This window comes from Sipha flava, unplaced genomic scaffold, assembly GCF_003268045.1.
Source record: "Sipha flava isolate LNK unplaced genomic scaffold, YSA_version1 41_pilon_pilon, whole genome shotgun sequence".
NCBI lineage: Eukaryota > Metazoa > Arthropoda > Insecta > Hemiptera > Aphididae > Sipha > Sipha flava.
The window spans coordinates 3178582-3189798 of NW_020273144.1; the positions used below are offsets into that span (position 1 = coordinate 3178582).

At 35.0% G+C, this 11217-nt stretch overlaps 1 protein-coding gene across 1 annotated transcript in view; it reads left to right on the plus strand.

Moving 5' to 3' along the window:
- LOC112689017 (paired box protein Pax-6-like) overlaps positions 1 to 6705 on the plus strand; it is a 52471-nt gene extending 45766 nt beyond the window's left edge. The window contains exons 6-7 of the mRNA XM_025562509.1: positions 4621 to 4838; positions 5339 to 6705. Coding sequence (XP_025418294.1) covers positions 4621 to 4838; positions 5339 to 6229 — 1109 coding nt within the window. The 3' untranslated portion in view covers positions 6230 to 6705. The remainder of the gene's footprint in view (positions 1 to 4620; positions 4839 to 5338) is intronic.
- The last annotated feature ends 4512 nt before the right edge of the window (positions 6706 to 11217 follow it).

Sequence of the window (11217 nt, forward strand, 5' to 3'; positions counted from 1 at the left end):
AGTCATTCATCGTGACAACAAATTATTATCTATTCATTAGAATCACGTTAAATTAACATATGCGTAAACACGGGATGGTTTTTTTGTAAAAAAAATAAAAATACTAATTACCCAGCACCTACCTATTTCAGATTGGTTATTTGTTTTATTATACGTAGTAATATTTTATACACTCAAAATTCTACGTGTAGTCTTGAATATTTTAAGTACGTTATTAAATCAAAGATTTTTTCAAATTTTATTACATTATATTAATTAGCTTCCGTTGCATAACCGTATATGTTTTCTAAACGGGCATAATTACCCGTCAAACATGTTCTATTATTTACTGCTAAATGTTAAAACACCGTGGCATTTGTAGTCATCGTAATACTATTCGAAACCAAATATTTTTTAGACGTAAACTCTGGTTCTGGTTCCGCTGGATTTCCGTTGTACTACATCTAAATCAAATTTAATTTTTATAAAGCATATGTCGCGTTTCGAATGCACCGGGAAACCTTTATTACACTACTAGCCGTGCATTCAAATCTCACGTAACACCATATCAATCTTCGTAAAATATTTAGACTACGAAAAATGACCAGCACGAGTTATCGAACGCATTGGCGTATTCGTGGTTTGTTTAATTTTCCCCGAACAAAACGGGAACGTTTATCACGCATATTATGTTGAACAACGAATGCCCGCTAAACATTATTATTCGTGAACTAACCCACGGACGACCGTCGGATTTGACGTTTTAACATATTATTGTTGTTGTTAGATTGACTCTTTCGCGTTATCGCCGCCTTGAACGTTATGCTATTATATTGTACGTTAAACGTTTGAAGCATACGTAACAACAGTACGTCGGAATGATACTATACCTCAGTAATTTGATCGTCGTACGCGTTACGGTATGCTGTATTGTAATACATCGTGTTGGAAACGGTTGTATTATAATTTCCCAAAGTACACATGCCGTATGGGGCAGCACATGATCAATTAATTAAGCGTATAAAACGCAAATAAAACAAGTACGTCGTACGCGCATCGATCGCGTGTGCAGCGATCAACTGTGAACGTACCGTTGTACACAATTATACACAATAGCGATAGGTATTCATTATAATCGTATAATAATACATTATAATACATACCTACCACTATTTCGCTGTTGAACATATTTTCTCACGGGCGATTAATTGTCATCATTACAGCAGATTCTAGATAATCCGACACACATGGGACCGCGGCACTGCCGGACCATCGAAAAAACTAAACACTTAAATAAAATACCGTTAAAAATTAAAATTAATTGATTTTCATTACACGTTTATTAAATTATTCGTATATAAATTTATTGAATGTATTTCCATACATATTAATTTTATACGCATATGGCAGTGGTTCTCAACCGGGATGACATGGACCCTGGGTAGGGGGGGGGACACGAAATCTCCACGGGAAGAATAAAAAAATATAATTTATTTTAATGAGATTATATTTTATGCCCAAATTGTCATGTAAATAGTATACCCTTAAGTTTAGATCTTTATATTATTTATATTTACTCTTAATATCCGAAAAACACGTGCAGTATATTGATTTGCGAAATCGCTGCATTATCGATTATTTTATCGACTTAACCGGGGTCGTTAGTCAGTTATTCTGCTGTTGCTATGTAGTATTATAGCTTTACAACTCTAGAAGACAATATACCATTCGGGTTATCCACCATCAACTCTTGATTTTCTTAACTTTGTAAAAACCACCAGGATCAAATTTCTCATTAGTATTTATACAAATGTATATATACTATTATTTTTTTTATTTTTATTTGCAGATTTGAACTTTAAAGTATCAATGTTTATCGAACCCTGCAACTCAAATAAATTGTAGGTGTATTTATTATTTTTCTGCGTACTGAATTTTTTTTTTTTTTTTTTGTTATTTCAAGAATAATTCCAAAATATATAGTTAAGATTGTTTATTATTTTGATGTTAGGACGACGCGGTGTTTGATATTCTAGTGGCTAAAGGCGACATAAACGAAAAAAAGATGAGAATCACTGCCATATGGGTTTGAAATAATTGTTGATCGTTTTTTTTTCCTATATAATAATAATATTGGTTAATATTCATATTCTCAAGACACTAGAGTATTTTCCTTGTTCTTGCTCATGCCTTCATTTCATTAATGCTTTCCAAAACTTGTACGGATTTCACATAATTTCAACGATACCGTACGTTTTCGCACGCGGCGGCGACCCTGTTTTAATTTATGATTTGTTTTTCCTGCGCCTTTCTACCCGCAGAACGGAAAACTTCATCGTACTCTTAATATTGATATTACACCTACTAAATCGTGTACTGCAGTATATTATTGAGCGTAATGCTTACGTGCGCATCATGTGTATTGCAATCGATTGGGCACGAAACGTGTAAATAAATAATATTTATTATTACGCATACGAGTATACACATCGATAAACGGCCGTGTGCGGAAAACACATAAATGAACGTATATTACGCTGAATGACCATTACTTATTTGCTCTTATGTATTATAACGCGATCGGTTCGTTCACACGCGCATTTATAATAATAATAATACGTAGGTACATCGGGTTTTGTATTATGCTACGTGTACGCTGTGTACACGTTAAACGCGTATAAATAATAATATTTCTTAGCCATTGCTTCCACGATATTCTCTTATTATCGATACGATTTGCATTCGCGTTTCCAATTACGCGTGCGCGCACACATACATGCCCAATCCACCGATTATTATAATACTGTGAGCAGGTTCGCGTCTGTAAAATTACATTAATACGGTACACGTCGTCTGCGTAGCCACCGCGTTAATGTGCGTGCCGCAAGCATCTCATCGTGTATAAGTAGACGTATCATGTTTATGATACTCATATGCATACGCTGTTTAAATACACTTTTACTAACTACACATACGTATTAGATGAATTTGAATTGAAAAAAAAAATAAATAAAAAATGTCCACGAGTATAAAAATATTACCACGGTTATTATTGAAGACCGGATATAATTGCGTTTAAAACTATCCTAGAGTTACGCTGTAAAAATGCCGAAATCGCCATGAAAATGTATCGAAATCGCAATGAAATATACATTAAAATTACATAGTAAAATCATATCAAATATATAATCATTAATTACTTACTTAAATAATATTACGGACATTAATATAATATTTATAAAATATATCATTTTTCCGAATTAAAATTTGTAATTACCTATGTACATCTCTGAATTGTGTTCTTGAAAATTGTACCGTCTGTTACTTAAAATATGTTTATATAGTAAAAAAGTACGTTCAACGACGACATTTGTTAAAAATAATTTAAAAAATTTGGTGTTATATCTAAATAATAATTTTATTTTCCTGTCATAATCTCAGAATAAGTCTTAGTAGTTTTATATCCTTCATTTATTTCTAAGACATATTTTAATTTATTTTTATATAGTTTTTCCATTGGGACCGGGAATATTTTTAGAAATATTTTCCATTTCACTAAATATGTTTAAACTATTAAGTAATTGACTATTTGATTCTTCTAAACTTGTGAATTTTGTGAATAACTCAGATAAATATAATTTTAAAAATCCTAAACTACATTTAACTACATGTAAAAATGTACGTCGTAATTATATTTTTTTTTGTAAAATCAGTTTGGAAATAATAATTTCTATATTTTAGCGCGTTAAGTATACAAAAATTGCAATAATTGCAAGAAATTGCATTATTAAATTAAATAGGAGGACTGTAATTAATTAATTTCTTATACATATTTGATCCGATTTGATTTACCGGGTATCAATAAAAAATTGCAATATCAATTAAATCAGTAAGTTTAAACTCGGAGTATAACTTTATCGGTCCGGTTAGAATGTCCAAGCGTATAGTTTAATTCGGATTTATCGTTAAGCGCCGATGGACGATAGAGTCATTATAGCAAATAGGATTTTATTACTACAATTATTTTTTAATACAATATATTTACTGATATTTATATGATTATAAAATACCAAACTACTATAATGTATATGTTTCGCAAAAATATAAATAATAATCATCTCGTATTCGTATTAAGTCACCGTAATGGTTAAAAATAAAAAATGTAATAAAGTGAATTAAATATTTTCTCTTAAATTTATCCACCATTTATTCCATGTAAAGTTTACAGTCCGTAATGGTGAATATCTTTGTTTAAGGAGGAAATATGTATAAAAAAAAAAATTGTATCGAAAAAATGATGAGCAGTTAGCGAAATTCTACGTTTGGTTTTTAACCATATATCTGAATATTACCATATCGCGGGAAAAACGCAATTATTATCAGATTGATATGCGATCGGCGAGGTTAAAAACGCTGTAATAGTCTATGAATGATTTAACATGCACACCGCGTTTTACCGTTCTCCAAAAAAAGGACAAGGTAAAACGGGAAAAAAAGAACTTTATAAATTACAGTAAAACATATGATGAATCGATAAAATGTCATTTGGCGTATATAACGTATATAACGACGCGCGTTGTAGACCGTGATATTTTTTTATCGCCTCGATGGTGCTAACGAGTTGGTTGTGTGTGATTTCAGGCGACGGAGCCGGCGGCGTGGACGGCTGCAAAGACGACTTGGAAAGCGTAGGCAGTGGCAGCGGGTCTGAGCAACCGAAGTTTAGGCGCAACCGGACCACGTTCAGCCCAGACCAACTGGATGAGTTGGAAAAGGAGTTCGACAAGAGCCACTATCCGTGCGTGAGCACTCGCGAACGGCTGGCCGCCAAAACCAGTTTGTCTGAAGCAAGAGTCCAAGTAAGTCATAAACCTTGATGTACACCAAAGTTAGCTAAAAAAAACCACGTAACACCTTTGAAAACCACGAAAAAACCGCTATGATTACGCTCATCGATCACATCTCGTACTTGCGTGCGCGATAACTAAACTTCCGAAACGATTTCCACAATTTCGCAGCGATATCGATACTGCGGTTGCGGAACCAATCTGTTGGGTTATCGGGTTTTCGAAAATCTGCGCCCGTACGGTTGGGCCGCGGGAACGGCCTCGAGATTTCCATCCGAGAACGAATGGCCCCCGCAGAAAAATCGTGTTTTTGGACGGAAATGATCTTATTAATCTATTTCGCCCGATTCGTTTTGAAAACGTGTCTCGGGAAACGTTGAACGATTTCACCAACGCCGTATTGCCGCGTCGAACGGAGCTTGTAGCGACAAAAATTATATTATTTACGCGTACACATAACGCGTGCAGAGTGGACTTTTGTACATAAACATTACTTGTGAACGCATTTGCAGGTGTGGTTCTCGAACCGGAGGGCAAAGTGGCGGCGGCACCAACGCATGAACAAATCGCGTCGGTCGGGCGTGGCGGCCGCGTCAACCGTGTCGGGCGGCAGCAGCGGTTCGGCGGCGGGTACGCCCACGCCACCGGTCCCGGGGTCTACCGGTGGTGCGTCCACGGGGGGAACGGACGGTGGCGCGGGCGTACCGCCTTGCCCGGTCGCGGTGGCCAGGTGTCTGCTGGGCGGTGGCGAGAACAGCGCTTTCCGATCGCTGATGCCGCAGCAGCAGCACCACCACCTCCAACGACAGGTCGAGCACCAGCAACAGCAGCAGCAGCAGCAGGGATATGCGGCGTCCGATACGTCCGAAGAGATAAACGTGACGACGGACGACGAAGGCGACGACTGCGGTGGCGGCGGTGGCGGTAGTGGTGACGCGGACAGGGACGAACAGGCCACCGCCGGACACGTGGTCGACGATCCGATGGACGACGTGGACGGGTCGGACGAATCGTCGTCATACAACAACAACAACAACAACAACAATAACAACAATAACAACAACAACGAAAACGACAGTGGCAGCGGAAAAACAGTGGGCTCGGCGTCGCGCCGCGCCCCGTCGCCGGCCACACATTTCGCCGCCGACCGACCGCCGTTCTTCGGACATCACCTGCAACTACCAGCCGACCCGAAGCGGCCCGTCGACCATGTCCAGCAGCAGCATCACCACCAGCACCACAACAACGTGCTGTCCACGATAGCCTCGTGGCGCGAAATGGCCGCTTTCACAGCTTTGCATCACCGGGCCCTGGAACAGGGAGCGATCAAAGCAGCGGCAGCGGCCGCGGCCGCCGCGACCCAGCCGTTGCAACTGACCAAGTACGACAAGGACCGAGCGTAGGTCGCCGTGACACAGGTGCTACGCTCACGGGCGTGGTCGAGAGGAGAACGAGAAACGTTTTCGTATTGTAATTTTTTTTTTTTTTTTATCTTCTTTTTTATCAAACAGGATTATCAACAGGTGGTAGAAAAACGTAATGTTATTTATGTGTATGTACATTTATATGTTGTAGCCTTTTCAGATAATCTTTCGAGTACGTTTCGGAAATATTTTACGCGTGTATATATAAAAATGATTGTACATATTATGCACCAGTCGGAGAAACGGTCCTAAATTATTACCCTTAAGGAGCAATTAGATACTATGCCCATACGCCCATCGCGATCTACTATCGTTCAATACGAGTTTTTATACCTTTTGTAGTTTCGCGTCTTAAAACGATCAATGTTAATTTTCCTTGCGAATGCCTCAAAACGGTAAAATAATAGAATCGTTGCAACACGAAAAGGAGAAATTCCAAAAAAAAAAAAAAAAAAGCGTAAATAAATAGCGAAAGTCAGCCGATGGGATCGTTCCCCGTACAATTTATATATCTGCTCCTGGTTACTTGTGACTGAGTACACCGTAGTACAATTTTGGGAACGCGATGGGCACACATGTACTCGGCTCAGACCTGAATCGGAGGATAAGGGTAGTCGTTCTAAGTATGGGATTTTAGGGTGCGACGATTCGATAGCGTCTCCGTTATCATGACGCGTTTGTACCGTTTAAAATTTAGTGTCCAAGTATTTTATTCGAGTAAACAGAATGTCAGAAAGGCTGCTGTTCACGTTTGTTGAGTTAGCCACATCCATCCAAGTGATTGATCTTAGTATAAGCGAATATTCATCTGCGAAACGATTATTCGACTGCAGTATCACGTGAACGCGCATGTGTAGTCGTCGCAGCTATAATACCATACAAATAAGACGTAGGTACTTAACTTTACGGTTTTGTTTTTCGTACAAAAATCTGTGTTTAGCATTGTTTGTATTATAAGAACTTTGAATCGAAAAGTGCGATCGACGTACATGCGCTACACACACAACTAGCATTCAATTGCAGTGATTGTTAGCAGCCACGATTTTTTTTCTCTCTCCCCCTCTCTGTCTCTTTCTCTGAGGAGGGTAAGTGTTTTCCTATATAGTATGTAAGGAGATATTTTATACATCACATTCATGATCCATATGTTATTAGAAGAAGTGAAAAAAATAAAATTTATTCATTAAAAATTATTGTTTTTGGAACCTCTTCCGGGTGCATTCCGGGCAAGTACTTGCGCATTATTTTTATTGTTTTTCGACTAAAGGTATAATTTTTTTTTTTTTTTATCGCGCTAAAACACCTATTATTATTAATATGATTATTACTATCCTAATCGAATAATTCTTATGTATATAATATTATATAATAAGTGTAGTTTTAGTACGTGTAATTATAAATATTAAATTGTTTTTGATTGGTCGGTTTAATGATCAGTAATACGTAGAGTAATAATTTTACCTATGTAATAAAAACGCATGCAGTTCATGTTTTAGGACATACATGTAAATAAATGTAAAATAATATAACAATAAAAATTTTCGAGTCTAACGGTGGTCGTCTTTTTTATTTACATACGTTATTTTTTATCGTTTAAATATCATAGGAGTACACTTAAGTTTCGATTAAACAACTATTATTATTATTATTAAATAATATTCGTAAATATATCTGTAAGCGTGCATTTTTTCATTTTATATTTTTAATCTCATGAATGGCTTGTGGATTTTCCAGACGAGTATCTGAAACGAAAGTGATTTCGAAAATCGACGTCCATTGACACGAATGTTACTCGTTAATAACCCACACGTATTATATACATGAATATAGTATTTTAACAGATCGATGTCGTTGGTCGGCGCGATCATCAACCTCGTGGTTTTATACGTATATCAAAGGACCCACCGTACGCGGTCGATATCATTTTCGCGGTTGCCCATCCTTCCATACAAGCCATCATAACGTTTTTCGGTTGATCCTGTTCACTTGCACGTGTGAATAAATGCACCGACTTTTTTATTTTTCCCCTAATATAATTATAGTATTTTTTTTTTAAACAAATGTTTACTCGACATTTTATGTATTTAAATAATATTTTTATGTAGGTATAATTTATGTGTCGACACATTACACAGTTGGTGGCCGTGCCGAAAGCGGCCGATTTCCAGGTGAGAATGCAAACTTCATCAGATAAAATTTCTGTGGGGGTGTTAAAACGTTTTTTTAAATCGTACATATCCGTTATGTAAAATGCACCCTCCACCCCACTAAACAATTTGAAATATATAACATGCAAAACAAAATTAGAAAATTTAAAACAAATATGATTTCTGTTCAATAATCAACTACGTGATTAACCTTTAATTTGAAAGCTCTTTCGGTCAATTTACCGTGAATGGTTGATAAAATGTAATCGGTACAATTTTCCGGTACATAATGCATATACGTGTAATAATATAAAACAATTACGTACAGTGTAGAAAACGTGATGTTACCACACTCGCACACATAAATCGAGAACGATTCAAATTCATTAAGAACGAATGGGTACATCGAACCATTTCGCTAGACCGTCGAGGGCGTTAGTCTTAAAACCATGAACGATAAAGCCGATCATTGTCGTTCCCGCGAAGTCCTTTTCGGGGGTCGTTTTTGAGTGAGTTCGGGTGGAAAATGCAAACCGTCTCGTATTTCTCGAATAATTGACCGCACGCATATAAAACGATTATTTTAATCGAAACATCGCATTCAGTCAAAAAATGATTTCCGTGTACACCGTGTGCATAACATTGTGTCAGCGTTGTGTTGTTAATATTCTTAGGATATTCTTTATGAGTTTCAAATAATGTTGTAAACGTTTAGCGTGTAAGGGATAAGGGAAAAAAACTAAGTAAACAGTTGTAGAAAGTAAAAGACGAGCAACACTGTTGACTTGAACAAATTATATTGTAATACGTATATTTATATTATATTATATTATAATTATTATTATTATTATTATTATTATTATATAGGTAGTTTCGTTCGCTTGTGTAATTATTTTCATAGAGTTATTATTTTTTAAATATTTTATAATGATTTATCTGTGATATAGCCTAATTATTTAATTTTTTTTCAATTTTTTTTTTAAATTTACATAATCTCGTATTTATAAACTATTACTGAATTTATACACTTTTTAGCATTATTTAAAGCGTGTAAAATTGTATTTATTAATTGCACAATAAATTATTTCGAACAACTATACAGTTATTGCATTTTATTCAATATTTAAATATTAAACGTCTTTGAAAACGTGAACATTACACCGAAATCCTCGTTAATATCAACGGGTGCATTGCACGTCGTATGTACAGCGCCAAGTGTATAAGTGTTTACAATACGAAATAATATTATTGTTCCTGAGTGCCACAGAGAGTATATATTATAATTTTGTATGTACATTTTACTCGAATACTCAAATAACTCTCACATATGATAAACTCTTAAAAGCACGTGAATCAAGATTCAAATAAAAAAATGTACAAAAAATTGAAACAAAAATAAAAATTAAATTGTTTTGTAGTAAATACCTATAGAACAATAATACAATAATAAAGCATCATTGAGTATTATAACATTAGTTTAATAACTGTTAAATATTAATCACAAATTAAAAAAATAAATAAATCAAATTAAAGCTCTAATATTATCGTATAATAAAATACGTGCAAAAATGTAAGACCAGCTTCGAGTTGAAAAACGAACTGTGTAAAATATTATTGTGGCTTCGAGTGGACAACTTGTTGGAATCATAACTTCATGGAAGTACATTAATATAATGTTAATGTTAAAAGCGTTTTTCGCCTTCTAATATATTTTAATTATAGTAGCAAACAATAAGTTAGGTGTTCCCTGAAGGAATTTAAGATATAGACAAAATCAAGAATCGTCGGCCAAGTGGTCTGAGTACACTATTAGGAGGGTGCCGTGTTTTTACCACATACGATTTATTCAATGGAATCGCACACTCCTGTCGAGGACGATACGTGTATAGTGTCGGATAAAGAGCCGATACCGCCCTGGAGCAAATCATTTTTGCCCCCTCCCCACCCCAAAAATAAGGTATTAATGGGATCAAAATGAAAAAATTCTTGGTTTCAATTTATAGATTAAAATAATTAAATACTACTATAAAATATACCTAATATAATTAATAATATAATTAATACAATATAATTAATCTACTTGCACTAAAAAGTATAAATATATATTTAATATCACAAAATAGTTTTCCAAAGAATTATTTTAAATAAATGGAAAACAGTCAAAAAATACTATTATATTATTAATAAATTGGTTCAAAAATATACATATAATAATTAAAGTGATTTTTAATATTAACATTAGTTAAAAAAAAAAAAAGTTAATATTATTTATTTTTCTTTAAATATATTTTTTCTAGGTTTAATAGTTGCAAATTTTTTATCAGCTCTTCCCACTTCCTTCCTTCAACCAAATCAGATTCTATGCATAAAATGGATAAATTGGTAATTTTCCTTGTGACTATCTAAAATAATTTTTTACACGTTTTAAAACAGAAAACAACTTCTTGCCACTTGCATTTGAAGAAGGTAAGTGCAAATAATTCTGAAAAAATTTCGATATTAGAAAACGATGCCTATGAAGACGATATTTTCAGTATTCTCAGTAGTGATGTAAAAGTATTTTTGACTTCCAACGGAAAATTTTGAAAAATAGTTTTGAACCGTACCAACTCTTCTACAAAGTCGGTTTCTATGTATAAATTGTACAATTCAACAATTAAGAAACTACAACTAATTTCGATGAAAATCAAATCGGAGTCATAGAAAATTCTATAAAAGACAATCAGAAGCTTTGTTGAAGTTGTTCTGTAAATATTAGACGCAATATATCCGGGGTCGATTTGGTTTTGTAGACTTTTTACCGGACTCGGTGAATCAATA